General features: G+C 47.3%; 1 protein-coding gene across 1 annotated transcript in view; it reads left to right on the top strand.

The window, feature by feature from the left end:
- The first annotated feature begins 1,814 nt into the window (after positions 1-1,814).
- LOC138351924 (uncharacterized) overlaps positions 1,815-25,111 on the top strand; it is a 30,126-nt gene continuing 6,829 nt past the window's right edge. Inside the window, exon 1 of the mRNA XM_069304093.1 lies at positions 1,815-4,110. Coding sequence (XP_069160194.1) covers positions 1,921-4,110 — 2,190 coding nt within the window. The 5' untranslated portion in view covers positions 1,815-1,920. The remainder of the gene's footprint in view (positions 4,111-25,111) is intronic.

Below are 25,111 nucleotides of genomic sequence, written 5' to 3' on the forward strand. Positions count from 1 at the left end.
TGATATTTGTGGCCCGGGGTGTGGAGTGGCCTGGGGTGTGGAGTGGCCTGGGGTGTGGAGTGGCCCGGGGTGTGGAGTGGCCCGGGGTGTGGAGTGGCCCGGGATGTGGAGTGGCCTGGGGTGTGGAGTGGCCCGGGGTGTGGAGTGGCCTGGGGTGTGGAGTGGCCCGGGGTGTGGAGTGGCCCGGGATGTGGAGTGGCCCGGGATGTGGAGTGGCCTGGGGTGTGGAGTGGCCCGGGGTGTGGAGTGGCCCGGGGTGTGGAGTGGCCCGGGGTGTGGAGTGGCCCGGGGTGTGGAGTGGCCCGGGGTGTGGAGTGGCCCGGGGTGTGGAGTGGCCCGGGGTGTGGAGTGGCCCGGGGTGTGGAGTGGCCCGGGGTGTGGAGTGGCCCGGGGTGTGGAGTGGCCCGGGGTGTGGAGTGGCCCGGGGTGTGGAGTGGCCCGGGGTGTGGAGTGGCCCTCTCACCACCACACTGGTCCAGCTCTCCACAGGAAGTCCAACCACAACACTCCGCTTTCCCTCTGATAATTCCCTCCCTCCTTCCACCCACACAGTTCCCCGCTACGGTCAAAATAACTCATCCCAGTTATCATGAGCGGCTAAAAAGTTATTTGGGAAGGCGACTAGAGCGACAGATGGCTAGGGAGAGCGCGCGTGCCAGAGAATGAGCAACAGCGCGTGCGCAGTAACCCGGGGAAACTTCTAAAGGATTAGTGGAACGTTGCACGAATTTTATGGCAGCGGTTGTGATGTCAACCCTCACTTACAACTTACTGTATTTGTTCCGTCTAACACTGTCAAGAAAGCAGTGCTGGAGTAACTGGCGATGGCTGGGATAGTGTACGACGGCCCGTAGGCTTGGCGCGCCTCCCGCCTCGCTATACTTCAGTATCCCCCTTCAAGGTGGCTTTTGTTTGGGTACGGGTGAGCCCTCTTCCGCCACTCGGCTCCTTCAGTACTTTCTGGCTGCGTAACTATGCCAAGAAAAGGTAGTTACATGTTATGCTTTTCCAGCTGCTTGACAACTGTCCAGAGGGAGGGAGAGTCATCCGGATTTGAACATGGTATGTGGATTAGAAAAGTGTTTAACATTCCACGAGTAAAGATCTACTAGCAATCTCCCACCATACCACGCCCACTCCCCACCATGCCACGCCCACTCCCCACCCTGCCACGCCCACTCCCCACCATGCCACGCCCACTCCCCACCATGCCACGCCCACTCCCACCATGCCACGCCCACTCCCCACAATGCCACGCCTACTCCCCACCATGCCACGCCCACTCCCTACCATGCTACGCCCACTGCCCACCATGCCACGCCCACTCCCCACCATACCACACCCACTCCCCACCATACCACGCCCACTGCCCACCATGCCACGCCCACTACCCACCATGCCACGCCCAAGACTCGTGAACCAAATAAATTAATTTCTAATGTGCCTTATTTTCTCTCTTGTTGCAGAGTCCGAGACATTGCACCAACTCTCAAGGCAACTTCCAGACTCCAGCGGTGGGCAGGGCGTTTACTGCACTCCAGACTTTTGCTTTATCTTGAATACAAGATCCTGTTCCAGTTTGTGACTCTCGTGGAACAATTATCCATTAAAATTATCAGTCTAAGGTCACTTGTTTAGACATTTGGATAAGAAATAATTGTTCTTCCCGGCATTCTCTAAAATTTGTCCGAAAATCTTCCTTCCCTGACACTTGGTCTTGGCACTGTAAGGCCTTCCCTTTCTGCCTCTGCTGAAGCCAGTTCAACCAGCCTTAGTGAAAGATTTGGTACATCCAAAATATTAACACAAATAGTGAATGAAATGAGCCTAGGAGTTTGACCGTCCCTTGATCGGTGTTAAAGATAATGCCAACAATATATTATTATAAAACAGTTTGATGTACACAGCACTTGCGTCAAAATGTCGCATGTGACTGTGGTAGAGGTGAATGAATCTCTTATTAAGAACTTTGTTGAGGAGGCTGCCTTAAGATTAGGCGTCGAAGATCTGAAGACAACAACCAAGCATAAACAAGAATGCATATTTTGCCAGCGGAGATTCTCACGGGGTAACGTCACCCAAGACAGACTATGCCAGTGCACAGTGTCTAAGACGAACCCAAAGTCCGAAGATTTATATGCGAACTTCAATGAATTACAACAACGTGTCTATGGAATGACAACAGACACACCTTCAACCTTTCCGGCTGAAAGACGTGATCTGCCAAACATTCATACATCGAGGGGACTAGTTAGAAAATGTAGCATTATCGACCAGAATGTTGGGGTGACTGGGGCGGTGTTCATGGTGTCTGACCCTGGCTGCCAACAGCAGCTGGATACTTCCGACGATGAGTCAGATTCTTCACTCACCTCTTCTGTCTCGTCATTATCAGAATCTGATTCGGGCTTGAGCAACATAATTGAGGTAGAAGGGAGGCCTGTGTCTCACCATGCCACCACCATCGCTATCGGTGAGAACAAACTACACAACCGGCTCCTGCTACACATCCCTGGGGCGACTGAGGACGATAAGAGTAGTGAGTCTCGGGAGCATGGCACCGAGGGAGTCCTCCGGGAAGTTTCCTCATTACAGACTAACGAGGTAAAAGTCACTGATGACTCTACAGACACAACGATGACTCTTGAGTGGCGAGTCATTCCTCCCTCGTCACCCATACTCCAACAACCTGCGCACCTTGAGCTAGAGGGCGATCGAGGCTCCACACCTACTTCCTTCTCCAGCGCCTACACGGTGACGGAGCTGGAGAACGAGAGCACCAGCGAGGACTCTGAAGCTCCACGCCACAACTGGTTAGGCCAAGATTCAGACGAAGAGCTGCAAGGGAATCCAAGAATTCCAAACCGTCACAACCTTGAAGGTGCCTTGCTGTCCATCAGCGAAGATAATTCACTGCCCTGGGGAGACGACAATCAGCACTTGTCGGATACTAATGAGAGTGACTCTGTCGGCAGAATTACTTCCGCCCGTCACATTGTCCTAGATATTACAGGAAATACAATCAAATCTGTGTTGTCTAGAGCGGAAGGCGCTTCCCTAGGGTGCAAGCTCCGCGAGGAGCTATATCGGCTGCGTCATACCTCAGACAGCAGCAGTTGCGGTGGTGATAGTATCGTTTATAGCTACATTCCCTGCCGTGATCAACGGGAAAAGGAGGACGAAGAACTGTGGGTAGCCAACGAAGCTGCAGACCCCGAAGGTAGCCAGATCTTCCATGGAGTAGCACCTCCCCTCTTGCTTCCCCCGTGGGGCTGGGGCGACTCACTCGGAGGTGGGTCTGGCAAGCCAGAGCCAACAAAGCGCGGACCAGTCTGGGCTGAGCAGCTGCGGGCGCCGCACGTTTGTGTGACTGCTCCTTCGTGTGTGTCATCGCTCATGTGTACCCTGGCGCCTTCCCTCGCCGCCCCCGTTCCGGTGGGCACAGAAACCACTCAGCGCAAACACTACTCCACAAGACAGAGAGTAGTCGAACCTCAGATAATTACAGTCGTGGACGAGGAACCAAAGTACAAACAAAACTGGAACAAGCTCAACAATGGTGACACAGAAACCCAGAGTGAAAACCTCCAAACGTCCGGCACGACCAACATGCCCACCAAAAGATTTTCCTTCCTCATCAGGAGCAACAGCGTGAAAAAAGAGAGCGTCACCGATCCCAACTCGGTGCCCGCAGTCCGACAGCCAGTGACCCCTAGTGACCAAGCCATCCTCGACAAGCTGGCCACCCTCAACATAGAGGCGCCAGATATTGTGTTCAAACCCAGGACACGGTGCTCACTCTTCGAACCTCCCTGTGTTCGATGCGGAGAGCCCGTCTACCTTCAGGAGCGCACAGAGCCCACCCTTAGGCTCGTCTACCACAGTTCCTGCTTCAAGTGCCATAGATGTGGGGTTAGGCTCACGCTGAAGACGTTCTTTAGGAGCCCACTAGACTCTAAGGACAGCCGGGTGTTCTGTAAGAGTCACGTACCCTCGTTAGACCCAGGCCGGCTGGACCCAGGCCGACTGGACCCAGGCCGCCCCGACACATCTTCAGGCAAGAGCTCCCCTGACGGCACCAGACCAGACACTCACAGCGACACCTGCAGGGTAAGCCCAACAGCGCCATTTGTAATTATAATAATTCTTTGTTTAAGTGCTATTGGATGCTAGAACTAAAAGATAATGTTTACACTTTCAGTTCACAAGTACAGCACATTGTTGTAAATGTTACGCGGATAATTGGCGGTAAGGTTTCCAGAGTGCGCATGGCCTCGACCCCTGGTAATGCACATTAAAGAATAATAATAGATTTATTAAAAATGGGAACGGTACATTGTATGACTTTTCGTATTTATATTTCTTAAAAAGCCAGTAATTAGTTGTAGAAACAATCGTCATATTCACTCAAGTTTTATATATAGGCCAACTACTGGAAATCTAATTGCTTAGCCCAATTGACCTAACCTAATACCGCGCATTAAACCGGAAATAAGATACCTGCAAGGCTGGCATTGACCGCTACGATCACCGACGGAAGAATACCTGCAGGCAGATGAAACTGCACCTTATTTTCATATCTTAAAAGCATGACTTGCTTCACACACTGTGTGTATATATATCAAGAAGATTGTGCCAAGAGCTGGAACTGTAAACAGGTGGTGCACGGGTGAGTGTAGGTGTTGTGAAGATGGGTTCCGTGTCTCGCTGACTCATCCAGTTCATCAGGCCGTTAAAGCAGTCACAACAATGACACCAGCAGCCAGCAGCGAGCTTCCCGGTTACCTCCTCCCCCGTGACTGACCTTCCTTGGTATTCGTGCCGGACAGACCAACCCCCACACAAACAAAATTGATACATTTTTATAAATAGTGCTGTTCGATGTCACACTAACCTATTCGATGTAAAAACGTGGGCTTGCCTCTGGAACCTTTGGGCGTGTTGTGCAGCAAGTAAAAACAGCAAAATGATGTGAACTTTGAGAGTTCCTCGCGTATTTTTTTTTCGGAGGTGCATTATTTGTCGAACCTGTTTCCTTAGGTAACATTGACCGCCTTTTATTCCCTATCCTCCTCCTTCACTCAACCTTCCTCAGAGAGCCTAATAACAGATGCACTTCGTTTTATGCGACGGAAATAGCTTGCCTTCACCAGAAAACTTTCATATCGACGCAGAGCTTTTTATTATTTTTCTCAACGTCCGAATCTTAGGCCGTTCACATATGCGACCATTCGAACACGGTGAGGTGGGGGGAAGGGGGGGTTACAGGAACAGCGTTGCCAAGGTCACCGGATCATACGTGTGGTGTGTAGGTTAATAACTCACTTATGTATGAGATATTAAGAGGCTTGTTTAGGCAGTTAAGTGTTTCGGTACACGGAGACAATTCCTTTAATGAGAGTTTCTTAGTCACACATTTTCTTGGAAGGTTTTGGTATTCGATAAGTCGATAGAAAATTAATTATATATATATAATTTCAGGATAAAAAACTTACTTCAAAACGTGGAAGTAATCTGGTCATTAATTTAGTTCAGTTCCTGCAGTGACATCACTCGGAATATTATTAACGCAATATATATGCGGAAGAATGTACGGAGTGTGTAAACTCGGTCATTACAGTGTTGAACACGGCCAAGAGGCTTGGTGCTCTGGTCTATTGTTCCCAGTCTGGATGGTTACTATTGTGGCGTGCTCCCCCTCCGCACGCACGCACGCACGCACGCACGCACGCACGCATATGGAGGGAGGGAATTATCAGGGGAAAACATCTTGTTGTTGTTGTTTTAGATTCAGCTACTCGGAACATAAGTTCCAAGTAACACTGGCTATGGTGAGCCCGTAGTGGACTTACCTGGCACAGGAGCGGGGCAGGTAGCACGGGCTATGGTGAGCCTCGTCTCTGGCGGGGAAAACATTGATTGATGATTGATGAAGATTAAGCCACCCAAGAGGTGGCACGGGCATGAATAGCCCGTAAGTGGTGGCCCTTTCGAGCCATTACCAGTATCAAAAGATGATACTGGAGATCTGTGGAGGCGCAACTGCACCCTGCGTGACGGGAGATGTCTCCCGGACCAAGCGGTGACCAAATGGTGGGGAAAACATCAAGCCATTGCGACTATATAGCACTGGTCAGGATAAGGATTTGGGATGGGACGGGGGAATGGAATGGTGCCCATCCATTTGAATGGTCGGGGATTGAACGCCGACCTGCATGAAGCGAGACCGTCGCTCTACCGTCTGGCTCAAGTGGTTGGGCGTCACGCATATGGAATGTGTTGGAGGTATGACCAAGTCAGTGGCCCTGCCTCTACCATGGCATCATCTGGTCAGTGGTGGTGATACAGTGGTAGAGTAATAAGTTGGTAATACCTTGGCGGAGGGTTCGAGTCGCCTCACAGCCCCAGTGGACCTTCTCATTGATGTATTTCACATTAGTGTGATTTTCTGTGTGTACGTGGTGGAGGAAGTTGAAACTAATACCATAATAGGTTTAAATGCAACGTAAATATGATAACAATGTAGATGTGCAGATATCATTGGATTAGATGACCAACCAGCCCGTCTTCAAATGTTGTCACAAAGATGAATAATTACTCGAACCGAACCAAACAGGTTCAGACAAATTAATAACACCGTCCACGAATGAAAACATGACAGTTGAGTTATTTATTGTGGACCCCACAATAAATAACTATATATATAGTTACTCGCTATATTGTGAGTAACTAACTCACAATATGGTGAGGCCGCTCCAGACCGACAACCAGAGCGCAACTCCATAGTCTCCCGAGACTGATGGATGCCTACTACTACTACATACTCACCCCGTGGGCGGTGGTGAATTGATGCAGAAAGCGTGATTATGGGAGACTTCAGCTCCAGGGTTACGACTTGGGCAGTGAGGGAGGCAGGAGGCTGATGCATAAACAGCCGGGACAACAGACTCGTTGTTCATGTGTCAACATGTGAAGTAGATACCAGAGGCCAGATTCACGAAGCAGTTACGCAAGCACTTACGAACCTGTACATCTTTTCTCAATCTTTGGCGGCTTTGTTTACAATTATTAAACAGCTAATGAGCTCCGAAGCGCCGGGAGGCTGTTTATAACAATAACAACAGTTGATTAAGAAGTTTTCCTGCTTGTAAACTATTTAACACATGTAACCAAAGCCGTCAAAGATTGAGGAAAGATGTACACGTTCGTAAGTGCTTGCGTAACTGCTTCGTGAATCTGGCCCCAGATCGTGAAAAAAAAAATCGTCGATTACACTATGTAACACAATGCCTTGGTGGCATTTATTGCCTTTGCCTCCTTCCTCTCATCACAATCGACTTGAGAATGGTCCAGGACGGACCGAAACGTCGTCGTCTCTTCACTTTCTAGTGTGTGGTCTGGCCAACATTTTTCAGCCACGTTATTGTGACTCCTCGTCAGCATATAACACAATGTTTGCCCCTTGGTAGAGGGAGTTGTGACACTCACAGCTCTGGATAAGGGGTCGGAAACCTTCAAGCACCTTTAAGACATCTTCCCTTAACTGTCTAAGACAAAGGTCAAAGCAAAAGTGTGAGGCGAGCAATAGCCATTGTCTATACTTTGGAGCCATAAGCAATTAGAAAATAACACTACCCAGGGATCCCAAAAGTTGCATAGTGTTATGATCATAAGAGAAAACTTTGATATGTTATCAGTCCAGTAGGCAAGAGTAACCATGTAGTTATGAAAAGTAGGTAAGTTTTTAATTAAGCATGATATAGCGCTCAATAGCTCTTACGTTCCAGCGCCGGCCCACAGGCTCAAATGCTATCGTAATGATTAAGTATGTGAATAAAAATTACACAAGATTGAGGTTACCTCCTCGCATGCATTACAAATTAGATATATGAAGATTGCTTTGCGGATCACTGCATCACAACTGCTAGAAAAGTGAGACCCAGGAGCTGAAGCTCGTCTCTGCAGACTGATAGACATACACACACACACACACACTTCAGAAACAAAGCGCGAAGCAAGATAAAGTATCAGTTTGTTACAGAAGTGGTCCGTGAACTGAGATGAGAGAGCTGAGAGAGAAGGTCGAGGGTGCTGAGCCTCACTGTGCTGGGAACGACACGGGGGCAGAGGTGATATCTTAATTCGCACTCATTTTAGAGAGAGCAAAGTGGGTCAAAACGAGAACATGATGGGGAAACCTTGCACCTTAGATGAATCATTGGGATGTGAGCAAGAACTTCTTCACCGCAAGAGGACTCAGCTAGAAGGGCAAGTTGTAGTTTAGGTGTAATAAGGAGCGAGAGGGATTTTGTCATCGGTAACCCGCCAAATAAAAGCAGGGGCCCCTGAAGATGATGTATGTCAGTATATACATATAAATCAGTGTGTATAGGTGAGTGAACACACGGGGTATGATGATTACATATATAAGAAACTCGAGAAAGGGATACAATTGAGTGATAGACTGGCGTAAGAGAGAGAGAATCAAACGAGGGGGGAAGGGACACTAAAGGCACTGGAAGCTCAACCAAGCACAAGATTTGTGTTTATAGTACACGCATATACGCTCACACCTCCTCAGTATCTCGAGATTGTCTTCACTTAAGTTATCCTTAAAAGGGTTAAGCTCACGGGGCTCACATCTCGGGAGTATTATCTCATCTGGTGGCTGGATGTGATTATGACGCTTAGCACGTTCCTGGAACCCCAACGCTGGAGAATGTTGTCAGACGGGTAGACTGGCCTGAGGGGACGTGTCGAGTTGGGGAAGGGGTGGGACGGGTAGTCTGGCCAGGGGGTTGGCAGGGGACGTGGGGGGAAGGGGGGAGGGACGGGTAGGCTGGCCTGGGGGGTTGGCAGGGGACGTGGGGGGAAGGGGTGGGACGGGTAGTCTGGCCTGGGGGGTTGGCAGGGGACGTGGGGGGAAGGGGGAGGGACGGGTAGTCTGGCCTGGGGGTTGGCAGGGGACGTGGGGGGAAGGGGGAGGGACGGGTAGTCTGGCCTGGGGGGTTGGCAGGGGACGTGGGGGGAAGGGGGAGGGACGGGTAGTCTGGCCTGGGGGGTTGGCAGGGGACGTGGGGGGAAGGGGGAGGGACGGGTAGTCTGGCCTGGGGGGTTGGCAGGGGACGTGGGGGGGAAGGGGTGGGTTGGGGAGTTAGTTGGTTTAGTTATTATGAACCCAATACCCATCCCGTGGGTGGTGGGAGAAAGTACTAGGGGCACGTAATGGGTTCAAGAACTGAACCCCATGTGAGGCGAGTTTTCCTTCTACCACTTCTACTCCCCCCATTCATTTGGACCGCTACGAGTCTCTCTAGACATGGCGTTGTGAAAAGGCTGTCCATCATTCAGTAATAATAACTATTTTGTCAAACGTACAAAAATGTACTGTTGGACCCCATAAATTTACTTTTGTATTGAATTAAAAGAAATAGCATGCTAAAAATATGGAAAACTAAAGAACCTAACTTAATCTTCCAGAGGCGTAAATACCAGCCCTAGACCTAATATAGTACATATGTCATATACTTGGACATATGTACTAGGCTCGGGCGTCCACTTCCTGGGGCTCGTACGGCCCAGGTTCTGCTTCAGAAGGCTGGGGTCGTTCTTGCCCTTGCTTGGGGTGGTTCTTCTCCGGCCCCGACCACGACGGTCTCCGGGTTTGGAGTCCCTGTGCCTTCTTTTACCAACTTCGAGGTCAACTCCGGAGCTGGAGCCCCTAGAGCAGTTCGATATAACCTTCAACCTCGTTCTGACAGTTCTTGCGACGGCGCTGGAACCAATCGTATTGGCATTTGCCTTTCCACTGGAGACTTTCGGCGTCGGGGAGAGGAGGGACCTACTGCATGGGTGACAGCTTCGCCTCCGTATCAACCTACCCTGGCTTTGTGCCCTGGAGAGGTCACTCCAGACCGACAACCAGAGCACAACTCCATAGTCGTCTGAGACTGATGGATGCCTGATACTAGGTCTAGGAATGTTTAAAGTTTTTTCGTGGCCTCTATAATTTGAATAGAAAACGTGAACATTGTTGCTTGCAACATTTCATTTTTGTCCGTTCGACAAAACAGTTGCTATAAGTACTATAATTTTAGGAGGACGGGTCGGCGGTGCTGCTGGCGAGTAGTTGTGACCTTCAGTTAGAGCCTCGCGCCATACCTGGTGGTTATCGTCCTCGAGGAGCGCACAACTGCTGCTGGAATTCGTAAATATCTGACATTTGGTATTTGTAGAAAGCACAACATGCTACAAATAAGATTTGAGATATAAAACAAAAATTATGCAGTTTGAATTATCCGGCCTCGTTCCTGAAGCACCTAGCTTAGAGTATTTATATATATAAATAGTAAAACGGAAGGAAAAAATTGAATAAATTGTTCTCATGAAGAAAGAAAAGACTTCCTTTCTTCAGGGGTCGCCTTACGGTGTACTTAACGTAACATAGACGAGTGGTTGTGTAACCCAGACGGGAGAAAGGATGTATTACAAGTCAATTGACTTGTAATACATCCTTTCTCACACACACACACCGAAACTACGACGTTGCTACAACGTTCGAACAAGTTTTAACACTTCCTAACCAGTTATAACAACCAATCTAGCAAGTTGTAACAACGTTCTAATACATCATAAACACGTTAAGCCAAGATGTAACAACTTTATTACAAGTTGTAACAAGCGGAAAATAGAGACAGTTTCGGTTTGTGTTTCCAGGGAAGCCTGGCCTCGGGTCGGGCTTGGGGAGTAGAAGAACTCCCAGGACTCCATCAAGCAGATATGTAGCCTGTGCCAGGGTCAGTTTGGAACACGTGAATTTACGAGTCTTCCATTATGCCACTTTTCATCTGTGTGAAGATAAATCTATGGTAAATATTGGTCGTTACGCATATTGTTGGCATGGCGGTGGACGGGGTGGACCTCCATAAAGATGCAATGGGTACCTGCATGAGCTCATCCCACGCATGCGTGTGTGAGCTCATGTACCTCTCACCTCAATCTCAAGGTCTAACTCCAGTCTATCTGCAAACTTAATGAGAAATACAATTGCCATGATACTACGTGTCTGAATATCTGTATCTATCTTGACTCTGTGTGCATCGGGGGAGGGGGAAGTGGGCCAGGTGGCTTGAGGGAGGTGTTTATGGATGTAAACAAACAGCCATGTTCCATTCCCTGCGTGTTACGCCCAGTGTGGACTTTTAACATAATCCTCATTCACTGGATTGCTGATGATGCAAATTTTGTAAGTAGTCATCACCTTGTAAGTAAAGTCGTATATACACAATGAAGTCCCGCTGTCCTGTCTAATGGCCGCCCCAAGTTTTTGCATTTGCTAACAAGCGAGATGCCTGGAACTCAACACCGCCTTACTGTCAGAACTGCTTAGTAGAAGGTTATGTCGTGGGTGCTCTGACGCACAGACCGGGTCACATAGCGGGTGTGTGAAAAGTTTCCTTGTTGCGTGAAGCGGGTTCTGGTGCGTAGTGGTCCCTGGTGAGTAGTGGCTCCTGGTGAGTAGTGGCCCCTGGTGAGTAGTGGCTCCTGGTGAGTAGTGGCTCCTGGTGAGTAGTGCCCCGTGGTGAGTAGTGGCCCCTGGTAAATAGCGGTCCTTCAGTATGCCGGGGAGCGTTAGGAGACTCGATAGGAAGTGCTCATTAGGAAAAGGCTTTTGAGCCCGTCTTGCACCACCATGTAAGTCAGGTCTGGTCGCCCCACTGTGCTGTGGATCAAGACGAGGTGCTGGAGTGCGTGTATCTATGAGAACCTTGCAGGATCAAGCCTCTGCTTCTAAGCCCCGATTCTCAGCCATCAGTAGTTTAATACAATATCGAGTGAGACAGACATTGAAATAAGTTTATTGATGTAAAATACGCACAAAGGGATGAGCTATCTCATCTCTTTGTGTCTATTTTACCTCAATAAACTTATTTCAATGTCTGTCTCACTCGTTTTGCTTATGTTAACACTGAAAGCTGTGTATTGAATTGGTCTAGACAGCTTCATCTAATCTGTTCTACTGTTCGTTGCGTTGAACATTACTTTTATACCTAATTCGTTAATTCCCCTTAGTCTTGTATGTTGTTGTTGTGTCTGCTGTGTTCCTTCTTCCCTCCAGTTCAAGTCTGGAACTGGAACTGTGATCCAGTTCCCTCTGTACACAACGGTATCGTATGAGCATTAAATCATAAATCTAAAACAGAAAGCACAAGAGCTCTACGCAAATACGTTAATTTAAAAAGCTTAGTTAAGTCTCACTTAAAACAAAAATAATTTACTTTGCGTGTTTACAATTTAACCTAGTGTTGGTCATGCTGCTACACAACTGATGTTGATGTTGTCAAAGATGGCATCCACTATTGGGTATGTAGGAAGTTCAAACTGGGCGCCGTTGTGCCCGGTGGCGCCAGTTAGTGCTGCCCCCCTGGTCGTAACGGCCGCTGCCCCTCCTGGTCGTAACGGCCGCTGCCCCCCTGGTCGTAACGGACCGCCCAGCCGCCAAAAGTTCCATGAACTAACAACGGTCTTGCAGGAATCTCTTCAATTCTCGCGCTGACCAATTTGTTCAAAATTGAACGGAAAAACGCACATTACTGGACAAGTAATAATCCTGACCACTCCATAGGAGTGATATGGGTTCTCATACACCTCTCTCCCTCCAGACAAATCCATTATCACTCACACTACGGGATTTCTAACGTCGGCCAGCAGGTCTTCGTTGGCATGCTCTTATTGGCTGCCTGATCTAGGCAAGCATAGGTTGTTTGCTTGAGACAAATTACCAGCTTACATAATAGACGTGAGATTGTTCGAGTGTTTGAAGTGTAGGTTATACACACACACACACACACACACACACACACAGTTTGGGTGGATGTAAATAGGGGCCTTGCCTTGTATAGACAAATAGGTATTCAGGCGTTCCCACTATTCTCATGTTCTTATTGAAAACGGATATAAACCTAATTGGTCTGTTGACCAGACCACACACTAGAAATTGAAGGGACGACGACGTTTCGACTTGAGAATGGTCCAGGACGGACCGAAACGTCGTCGTCCCTTCAATTTTCTAGTGTGTGGTCTGGTCAACATACTTCAGCCACGTTATTGTGACTCATCGCCTAATTGGTCTGTTTCCTAATTTCAACAATGGAAAACAAAGTGACAAATGCAAGATTAGCTGTAGCTGTGAAAGTAATCAATAATGCATACAAGTACGTCACCTTAACTACAATATCTGACGAATGCTGGCCAGTATATGTACATAAATACAAGGGCGGATAGTGTACTGTATGACTTATTTTAGGATAGTAAAATCGGTCGAGGGTCTTCGAAGTCACGCAAGTACCGTAGCGATTGAAAGCAAGAGTTACAAAGAACTGAAGTCTTCAGGGAGGCGAAGTCTTCAGGGAGGCGAAGTCTTCAGGGAGACGAAGTCTTCAGGGAGGCGTGACCTTAAAAGCAAGGTCCCACAGGTCTCGGTTTCAGAACTCCTTCCATTTCTTGATTTATATAAATGATCTCAGATGGAATAAACGCCTCCTAATGTCTGTTGTCTAGATTCGTAAATTACCAGATAAACAGGCAAGTTGTAGAAGCTGCGGGAAGACCTGGACAAATAGTAAGGATGGTCTGACAACTGGCTGCTAGAACTGTAACTCTCCTCTCCCAGGCGGGACCTCAGCGCTCTCCTCTCTCATCGCCCAATTCTCTTCCTTCCCTTCTCCTTGCCTTTCTCTCTAACTCCTCGATTTCTTCTTCACATCCGTTATCTCTTCACGCCCCCCCCCACCCCTCACTTTCTCTCACTCCCCCCTCCCCACTCCCCCAAGAGCATCTGTGCTTGTTGCCAGCAGGTAGGGACCACATCTGTCACAAAGGCCCCCAAGGGTTATTTTCACCACCCACAACAGGTCTACTGTATGAAGACTACTGTAGTGGTCTACTGTATGAAGACTACTGTAGTGGTCTACTGTATGAAGACTACTGTAGTGGTCTACTGTATGAAGACTACTGTAGTGGTCTACTGTATGAAGACTACTGTAGTGGTCTACTGTATGAAGACTACTGTAGTGGTCTACTGTATGAAGACTACTGTAGTGGTCTACTGTATGAAGACTACTGTAGTGGTCTACTGTATGAAGACTACTGTAGTGGTCTACTGTAGGTTGCAGCTGTATAATACAAGTGTCCTTCGACCGCTGGGTCTGTTAGTCCCCAGCTCTATGTAGGTCTGCTGCCTATAGGTTAGTTCCCAGCTCTATGTAGGTCTGCTGCCTATAGGTTAGTCCCCAGCTCTATGTAGGTCTGCTGCCTATAGGTTAGTCCCCAGCTCTATGTAGGTCTGCTGCCTATAGGTTAGTTCCCAGCTCTATGTAGGTCTGCTGCCTATAGGTTAGTCCCCAGCTCTATGTATGTCTGCTGTCTCCTTGTAGTACAACTGTCTACGTTCTCGGCTGCCAATTAGATATCCCGGGTTCGATTCCCGGACGGGACAGATGGTTGGGCATGTTTCGTTTCATGCGTTTTAAGGTCTCTGTTCACCTAGTAGTAAATAGGTACTCGGGAGCAAGGCAACTGTTGTGGCTTATATCCTGGGGAAGGTCACTAGTTCGACCTTGGAGAGACCTCATTATATAGAATCCTAAGTATACAGATCCTATTTGTATCACACCTTGTATGTATGTACTTTACCTAAATAAACATTTGAATTTAAACATTTGAATTTTGAATTTGAAGTACTGGCTTCAACGCTCTCCACGTCAACAGAGATTATTATTTTATAAGAAACTACTAGTATTTGTTTACTGCTGCTAAGTATCTTAAGATACTTTTTCGATTTTTTTTTAAATTTGTTTTTTAAAACAGTGATTTTTGAAGTATCATGGACATAGAGTTGTACAGATTTTAACCCCACACTCTTCATATATTGTCTAGTATATTGGCAGTATATTGCCGTATTACATAAGAACAACAACAAAGGTAACTGCAGAAGGCCTATTGACCCATACGAGGCATTATACACATACTCTTTATATAGTGTCTAGTATATATACAGTATTATGTATTGACAGTATATTGTCAGCTGTTGGTAAATTCCTCCATAGATCTAATGGTATATTGATCCTTGTATCTGAAACAATTATCTTGTATCTGCTGCTAGGCTATAGTTCGTATATCTGAAATTCACGTATTTACTTATATACCTATCCTTATATCTAAACTCATACGCGTATTTACTACCAAGCTCAAGTTTATCATTTATATCTGGTGTTTTGCCTCGACACCTTCAACCTCCAACCTTTCAAGGGTTGATTGTGTAGTTCTATCGTGATCTATTGATGGCCTTCCTTCCCCCTTCCCAAGGTTAGGCTGATTTACTGATCTTTTTTTACATTTACACGGGTATGTGTGTGTATTTACTATTTGTATCTGCAGAATCGAGCTATTAGCTCTTAGACCCCGTCTTTCTAACCAATCTATTTTTCCTCTATTATGTTCTACTACATATTTCTTTCTAACGCCGCGTACACACACATCCCCAGGAAGCAGCCCATAGCAGCTGTTTAACTCCCAGGTACCTATTTACTGCTAGGTGTACAAAAGCATCAGGGTGAAAGAAACTTTGTCTATTTGTTTCCGTCATCGCAGGGGAGCGATCCCTGGACCATAGGATTACGACCCCCGTCCACTCAGCCGCGAGGCCCCCGATTATTATTATATTATAATAATGTGTGTGTGTGTGTGTGTGTGTTTAAAAGTAATAATACTATGGGATTACCGATTTTCACACATCTATTATTATTTTTTATTTACTCAAAAATTTGTTCGTTGGTTTTATTCTTAATGGAAAACATGGAGCCTAAGGAGACAGTGAAGCCTTTGTCAGTGAAGTCTGCGATGACAGTGAAGGTTAGGATATCAGTGAGGCTTGAGAAGGCAGTGTGGTCTAGATGTGTGTGATGATAGTGAAACCTCGTGAAACGGTGAAGCCTTTCATATTAATACATTTAAGTTTGAGTCTTAAGTGTTTTTCCCACACTTGTCCGAAACGCTGTGCGTATTAGTGGCTTTAGGCATAGTGTGCACTAGCTCTATCTAGAAATCCAGTATTATGTTTGTAACTCATTTTGAGTGTATGTATTTTTACCTGAATAAACATTATCTTATCTGTTAATCAGTGATGTGAAATCTACTATGTCAGTGAAATACACAATTTCTATATGCCAATAGTGAAACCCGAGGCTGCAGTGACGACTTTGATGTCAGTGAAGCCTATACATTCGTGCCAAATATGGTGAGAACCGCTGGAAGCAAGTGGGGGGCCTCCTCACCCCCGCGGCCCAACACAGTTTGGCAACTCGGGGTGGCGGAGGTCCTTGAGAGTGAAGGGGGGGGGGACCTCCCACTCAAAGGGGGGAGGGGTGGACCTCACACTCAAGGGGGGGGGGCTCACTTTCAAGGGTGGGGGGACCTTGAGAGTGAGAGACGCGCGCATTGAAAGTGGAATTCACGTTTCGTCCACGGGCACCGCTCCTGTGCTAGGTAAGTCCACCACAGGCTCACCATAGCCCGTGCTACTTGCCCCGCTCCTGTGCTAGGTAAGTTACGGGCTCACCATAGCCCGTGCTACTTGGAACTTGTTCCGAGTAGCTGAATCTATAACAACAACAACAACAACATGTTTCGTCCAGTCCGTCCTCTCGGTCGAGTTAGGCTCCTGCACGCACGCAAACATGTCTGGTTCTCTGCGTAAAATGCTGGCTAAATGTTTGGCGTATATTTTGGAAGACTGGAGAAAGCGGAGGAAGGCGGCAAAAGACATGCAAAATGTCTGAGGGGCTGTGCTGATGATAATTAAAACAAACAATAATAATTATAATAAACATCTGGATAATTTTCCCTAATTCACGGCTGGAGTAAAGTTTTGAAGCTAAAAATGCATCGTATATATACACTAATCGTACAAAATATCTTTATGCTTTAAAAATTTTGTTTTATATGCTTCACATGATACGAATTCCAGGACTGTACTGCATGTTCCAATATTGGTTTTACAAAGGCTGTGTAGATTGCTTTACGAGAGCTGTGGATTAGGTTTCTTAACAACGTTCCAATGTTTGGCAGTGTACCATCTGTTGCCGATCTTACTCTGTATGCCTCTGGAAATAGTGTTGGAATTATTTCCACTTCCAGATACTTTTTTTCCGATTCCAGTAGTTGCCTTCCCCTTATGGTGTAGATATCTCCCTGTCTCCTATTTTCATTACCTTACACTTGTTGGGATTGAATTCCAACAACCATTTGTTTGACCACTCCTGGAGTTGGCCAAGGTCCTTCTGTAGCCTTCCTACAGTCCTCTGTTTTTACCCTTCCCATCAGATGTGCGTCATCTGCAAACATTGACATGTACGAGCTAACTCCCTCAGGTAGGTCGTTCACATCAGGATGAGCAGCGGTCCCAGAACTGAGCCTTATGGGACCCCACGTGTTACAGTCCTCCAGCTGTTTTCTCTTACTCCGTACGCCCTTGTCCAGTTATCTCATCCTGCCTCACCATCTTGTACACCAGAGGTGATGGTGATGGTGATGATGATGGAGGCGGCGGCGAATATGGTGGAGGAGATAAAGGAGACTGTCACGACCCTTGAGACTAAATAATGTTCTTCTCCCCACAGTGTAAAGAACCAATAAAAATCTGCCATGCCAATAGGTGTCTAGGGGTATAATTAATCAATGTATAAAAACGGGAGAACAATATATTTTGCTAAGGGTGACAACTTAACAATTAAATAAATAGTAGCCAGAAATATTTATCAGCATGTAATACTATAGAATGCAAGTAATTATTTGAGACCTGAGCACTATCACCAGAATATGGAGTAAGCCATAAATACACTAAAATCGTCTATCCAGATAAATTAATATTTATATGGGCTTAAAATAACAAAAACCAAGAACTTAGCTTAAACACAACTGCACTCGACCGCAGCTGCCACTCTACTGCCCAGGACGTGGTCCGCAGGCCCAACGTCGACTAACCGTCTACCCAAACACCAATTAATGTTCGCATGAACATTGTGAACATTCTATTTACAAAGGTCAGCCCTAAACTCCAACATTATTAACTAAGAGTTGTCATTACCGGTCTCACATTCCTTGAAATATTACGGCTACCAAATATGGGAATAAATAAATATAAAACTATAGGCAATTGATTTGCCAACAATCGCCCTGGCCATTCCCAAATATTGTCAACCGCCCACACGGCTAATTTCACGTGACATCCACCACCAAAACAAACCTTACACACACTACCCAGCTATCTATGTTATATATATATAATGTATATATATCTATATACACAAATCTTATACAACTGACAGCAATATTTACGTAGAGAAAACAAAAACATAATACGAGGTTCAGGAGAATTGGCAGAATCGTAATAAGATTCGTGACAGAGACAGAGGAGCAAGTGGAGAATGAAGAGAAGAAACGAAATGGAAACATAGAAGTGAAAGGCTGAGAAAGCCAGATTGTATTTCAATCATGAATTTCTTATAATGAAACTGGGCAGAAATATCACAGGCGGAAATGCCTTTGTTCATGTTTCTCTGTTGCAGAGTTGTTGACAGCCCAGAGCTGTGAGCCAGACCCAGGCGTCAAGCATGGGGGCCGAAGCTAACATGGAACACCAGGAATATACTGGCGTGTTCCTCCCTCGTGTCCACGTCGTCTGCTTTTTGGCGACACTGAAAGATCTTGATTGATTTTTCCTGCTATCACTGAGTGAGAGTTGGGAGTCATTATCGAATGAAGGTGATAGTGAGTGAGTGAGAGTGAGAGTGAGTGTGTTTGTGTTAAATTTAAAGTGAATGGCTATCAGTAGTCCGAAGTGCCAGTTGGTTTCTTTTCAAGGGTGCTTCTGAGGACGAATGTCTATTCTTGTATTGTTTTGCGTCACATCTAATAGTAAAAGAAGAGAAGCGTTGTTTGTGCGGCTTGAGACTGTCTGCTTGACCTTTAACTCCACCTATTTTTATACGAGCCAGCTGGAGCGAATTCGTAGTTAACGGAACAATAAATAACCTTGTTATTTTTTGCATTAATTTTATCATATTGGTATTGAAAGCATGTTTGTTTTGCCTTCTTCACTCTACCTGCGCGCCTGCTCCGTTGATTACCTATCCACAAAGCTACAACTCTCTACCAAGGATCAGATTTCTTATCCACAATCATTTGCCCTTGTTTAACACCTCAAGCAGCTCTCTCACATTACAAGGTTGTTTCCTCGGTCGGCGTGACATTGGAGACTTAAGACCCTTGATGTCTTTATTACAGTTTTGTGTAATTAAGGTTCGACGCGGACATATTCCCCCCTCACAATGTTAGCTTTCCAACTTAGCGTCATGTATATACGTGCATGACGGCCAGCTTCGTATCTCCACACTGCGCGAGCGAGATGTAAACGAGTGGCTTATGAACACACTGGATATGACTATAGTTTTTGCGAAAGTGATCACAAAGGCTGACGTATAGAGGCCGCGATGATTACGGTAAATAATTACTGTATGAAGTCAGGAGTTTTAGCCCTGATCGCTCGTTGCGTCCGACCTGAAGCAGCCCAGTCAGGTTTTCCTGTCTGATGTGCTGTGATCTTTGTCCACACTGTGTTCGCCTCGGCAGATATCCGGAGATATACTGCGCTCATACGCAGTGATAAGGTGGGGGAAGGTAATCGAATTTGTTTGATAGCCATAATAGTTGCAAATTTGCCATTGATGTTGGGGGATATAATTCAATAAAAGATGAAGGGTGCTGTGAAAATCTTTTACAATTTAAGGAATGAGTTTCTGGGTAATATATAGGGTGCTCTAAGAGACGAAGTGTTCACCAAGACGAAGGATGCTGTAAAAGTTGAGTGTTGCACTGAATTTGCAGTGTTATGGCGGGAGTGGGTATTGTCGTACTGTGGTAGACAATTATGCCATAGTGTACAGTGGCAGGAGATAAATCCTGTGTTAAGCATTGGATGTTGCGGAAGACGTGGCAATCTGAGGTAGACCTTGAATACTGTAAAGGTGAATTGCAGGGCATGCAGTAGGCGCTGGTGCAGCGCTAGATGCTGGGTGCCGTGAGAAAGGCAGTGTGGAGGCAGATGATGAGTGCTGGCATGCTAGTGCTGCATAATATGATGTAATAATATGATGTATGAGTGCTGCATTTGGAAGATGCAGCCGAGGCTTTACGTGGTTCAAGTTCAAGTACGTTTATTTGAGGCAATAAAATACATCTCAAAGGGATAGAGTAGCGTACGCTATTTCTACCCCCCCTATCCTCACGTGGTTACGGTTCCCTGCAGGTTATAGCCACAAAGGTAAAGAGAGCGTCTTATCAGCTCAGACCGTTGGCATCGCCTCGCACGCTGAGAGATATAAACACGGCAGTATAAAGTGATCCACAATTTGCTTTGAAACTAAACTGAACTGATTCAGATAGCTGCGTAACATTAGCGAAGGTTGGCGGCATCCATCCTCCTGGTTTGATGGTACTTTTTGTAACCATGTGCCCGATCGTACCAATAAGTAATAATGGAGCCCCAGTAAGGCACTTTTTGTACTTTTTTATATAGTCCAGAAAAAATAAAGCCAAAAACAAAATAAATTGTCCTAGGCCTAGTATAGTACACATATGTACTACATTAGGCCACAGAGAGCGTGTATTAGGCCTAGGATGGTTAGGTTAAGTCATATTAACAACATAAAAAAATATAAGCTTTTCCGGTTTGTCCAAAATTCAGTACTATAAAGTCTACTTTTTGCTGGTCCATCAAGATATATTTGCACTTTCGACCACAGTGTTACTGTAAGTACTTTCATTTTAGAAGAATGTGCTGATCCATCCATATATTAATATATAAATATAATGTATATGCAAACAAAATAATTCCAGGATTAAAGTCGTCACAAATCGGGTCCCGGCAACACCACAAGATGAGAGCGAGTAGCTTATAACGGCAGCCGCTGTCAGCCAGGCGCTGGTGTTGTGTGGACGTGTAGCAGAGTGTGTTGTGGGCGCCGGGTGGCAGTGTGGGGTGTGGGTGGGTGCTGGGTGGCAGTGTGGGGTGTGGGTGGGCGCCGGGTGGCAGTGTGGGGTGTGGGTGGGTGCTGGGTGGCAGTGTGGGGTGTGGGTGGGCGCCGGGTGGCAGTGTGGGGTGTGGGTGGGCGCTGGGTGGCAGTGTGGGGTGTGGGTGGGTGCTGGGTGGCAGTGTGGGGTGTGGGTGGGCGCCGGGTGGCAGTGTGGGGTGTGGGTGGGTGCTGGGTGGCAGTGTGGGGTGTGGGTGGGCGCCGGGTGGCAGTGTGGGGTGTGGGTGGGCGCCGGGTGGCAGTGTGGGGTGTGGGTGGGCGCCGGGTGGCAGTGTGGGAGGTGGGTGGGCGCCGGGTGGCAGTGTGGGGTGTGGGTGGACGCTGGGTGGCAGTGTGGGGTGTGGGGTGTGGGTGGGCGCCGGGTGGCAGTGTGGGAGGTGGGTGGGCGCCGGGTGGCAGTGTGGGAGGTGGGTGGGCGCCGGGTGTGAGTGTGGGGTGTGGGTGGGAGCCGGGTGGCAGTGTGGGAGGTGGGTGGGCGCCGGGTGGCAGTGTGGGAGGTGGGTGGGCGCTGGGTGACAGTGTGGGAGGTGGGTGGGCGCCGGGTAGCAGTGTGGGAGGTGGGTGGGCGCCGGGTGACAGTGTGGGAGGTGGGTGGACGCTGGGTGGCAGTGTGGGGTGTGGGTGGGCGCCGGGTGGCAGTGTGGGAGATGGGTGCTGGGTGTGAGTGTGGGAGGTGGGTGGTGGGTATGAGTGTGGGGTGTGGGTGGGCGCCGGGTGGCAGTGTGGGAGATGGGTGCTGGGTGTGAGTGTGGGAGGTGGGTGGTGGGTATGAGTGTGGGAGGTGGGTGGGCGCCGGGAGGCAGTGTGGGAGCGGCGAGCTGATGGTGGTTTAGGAGGAGGGGGTCGGAATGGCTCTGAGACATGAGCCTGAGTGACAGGATACACATTCTTGTGAGGGTGTAAACACTTCACAGGGATAAGAGCCTGTTCTAGGGTACCATCGGGCCTCTTAGAAAAACAAAACTCACTTTCATTGGTTGAACTCCAGTATCCCTATAAGCGTGACAAACACGCGGAAGTGAAAATCTAAATCCACTTGTGTAATATGCAGTGGATGCATCAACGCTGTATAATACAGCCGTACTCGGGCTAGTCACGAATGAACGAATGATCAACACCTTAACTGCCAATCAGTTGTTACGGGCAAGAACACATGAAACAACTGAGCGCGCGTGAGGAACGTAGCTTTTCTCTGGGAGGCGCATCGGAAAACTGGGTCAACTGAGAACACATCTTTACGACCGGTGGCTTGTGTAGTGATTGATGATTGATGAAGATTAAGTCACCGAAAAAGGTGGCACGGGCATGAATAGCCCGTAAGTGTTGGCACTTTTGAGCCATTACCAGTATCAAGAGCTGATACTGGAGATCTGTGGAGGTGCGACTGCACCCTGCGTGACGGGAGATGTCTCTCGTGTTGCTTGTGTAGTGATAATCCCGGTGGCTGGTGTATCACCCCCGGGGAGGACCAGGATGTACGTAGACAATGGGGTCAAGGTAGTGCGGGCGGGCTTGCTCCCCCGGGCCGGTTCCCTGAGCTGGTTTCTCCCGCACGACAACAGTCCTCCGAGTTAACAATCCAACTTCCGTTCCATCCTCGGGCTTTTAGTAGCCTCCTCTTGACTATTTTTGTTATATATAGATTGATTTTTACTCTTGAATTGATAGGATGTTAGATCGCATATACTGTAAGTGCTTTTGACGGGAACTTACATTTAAATTTAGTCTACAATTTATATAATTCCTGTCGTGGTGGAGAGGACGCCTGTACTCTGGTATGGAGGTTCCCAAGGTCGAACTACCGACCTTCCCCAGGATGCAGTCCCACACCGGTTGCCTAACTCCGGCTACCTATTTACTGCTAGGTGGAGAGATGCACCAGGTGAAAGGAAACGTTACCAACCATGTCTATCCCGCCCGGGAATCGGGATCCACGATTATGAGACGAGAACGTAGCCTACAGTACTACAGACTCATGTAACATTGTATCTCATTACAGTTAAGATACTGTATAAACACAGCTTCAGATACGGTAGGATTATTGTTATGAAACATGTACCCACCTAGTGGCGCTTGCGGGGGTTGAGCTTCAGCTCTTTGGCCCGCCTTTCATCTGTCAATCTACTGGTGTACAGGTACACTAGTGTATAAGAGCACGACTATAAAACAAACGAGAGTATAATGATTTTTTTTTTTGTTTACATTGTAGATAATATTTCAGTTCTACAACACCGTCCTTAGAGAGCTCCTTATCTGACACAAACAGTGAGAACAATGTTCAGAGAGGACGCTACTTTCTGAGCATTTCTCAGTCCCTTCGTTGCAGCGTTGTCTTGAGGATTCGTTATATATTCTCTTCACCATAATAGTTGGCACGACAGTTTATGTGCTGGTCTGTCCAGTTTGCCAAGTTGCGTTGGCTTCCTTGTAGTCTCCTCCGTGTGGCTGTCTTCCTCGTGTGTGTTGCATCACCGTCCTCTTCCTCCTCCTTCTCCTTACCGTGTGGTCTTCCTGCTCTTATTTTACCTTCAACACATTTGTCTAGATTTTTTGTCTGCGTTGATTTGTATCAACACAGACACAGACTGTGTTGATTTGTATCAACACAGACACAGACTGTGTTGATTTGTATCAACACAGACACAGACTGTGTTGATTTGTATCAACACAGACACAGACTGTGTTGATTTGTATCAACACAGACACAGACTGTGTTGATTTGTATAAACACAAATTTGTCTGTGTTGCTCTTTTGTTTTCCTGGATCTCTTCTTACAATACATGTACATGAGGCTCCGTCATGGGCAATTATTAACATTGTATGAAATGATTTAATTTACCTAAACGCAATTTATTCATGACTTGTATGTTTGTTTCAGGTAATAATTCCCGTTGTTGGGGGCAGGAAACCAGTACGTACTTACACTTATCTTGGCTAACTTTTGACTTTGCTGAACATACAGCTAACTGTAGTTAACTTCCCAGTACCTATTTTACTACTAGGTGAACAGTGGGACGAAGTGAAACGAAACGTGTGCAATCATTTGTTCCGCCCGGAGACTGAACACAGGCCCTTCGATTGTGATCCGGGGACGTAGACTACTGTGCTACAGCGCAGCCTTGCGGCAAAGAAACGCCGATGTGAGAGTAGACTTTATTTGCACGTAACCTTTAACCCGTAAGAGCTTTATCCAATCTGAGATACACGAGGCTATGCCGTATACAGGGAGAAAGGGGTTATATACTGCTTAGAATACACTACAGTGTATGTCTGTGTTCGGAGGTGCGTGTGAGTCCTTCCGGCTGTATCGTGTGGCACATTCAGCTCAATAGCCTGGTGACCAAAAGGTCTCGGGTTCGATTTCCGTGCATGATTATACTTTTGGACACGTTTCTTACACCTGATGCCTCGGTTCATCTGTCAATAAATGTGCCTGGGGAGATAGGAGACTGGTGTGGAGTGCGTCCTGGGTGAGGTCAGTCGTTGAAGTCAAGCTGTGGGATAGTTTGTACCGGCTCAACCACAGCCTGTACGTCCTCGCCATGACAGAAAATGATCCTGCCAGTTATCATCACGTGCAGCCTCAATGTTGCTCTAACTTCGTTAAGATCATTCTGTAAATCTCGAAATGGATAATTTGTTTATAGGGCTGAACATGGGATTCGATCCCCCGGCAGGCCACTATAGCAGGGAGTGTCCCCTCCCCAAGCCCCCCCGGGCAGGAAACAAGAAGGGCGGAACCACCCTCCAACTCCCCTCTCCCCCCCACCAGACCACAGCACACGCCCAACACTGTCCTGACATTTGTCTAAGTGTCTACGAGGAAAAACCTGTGGTGTCGGTGGTGAGTGTACACACCTCGGTACCGTTAAGCGAGACGTTCGAGGGAGAGCTCGAAGCAGCGACCCTCGTCTCCTTCCCTCTCGAGGGATAACAAGGAGGTGGGAAGAGTTCAAAATAG

The sequence above is a fragment of the Procambarus clarkii genome, chromosome 51 (assembly GCF_040958095.1).
Source record: "Procambarus clarkii isolate CNS0578487 chromosome 51, FALCON_Pclarkii_2.0, whole genome shotgun sequence".
Classification (NCBI taxonomy): Eukaryota; Metazoa; Arthropoda; class Malacostraca; order Decapoda; family Cambaridae; genus Procambarus; species Procambarus clarkii.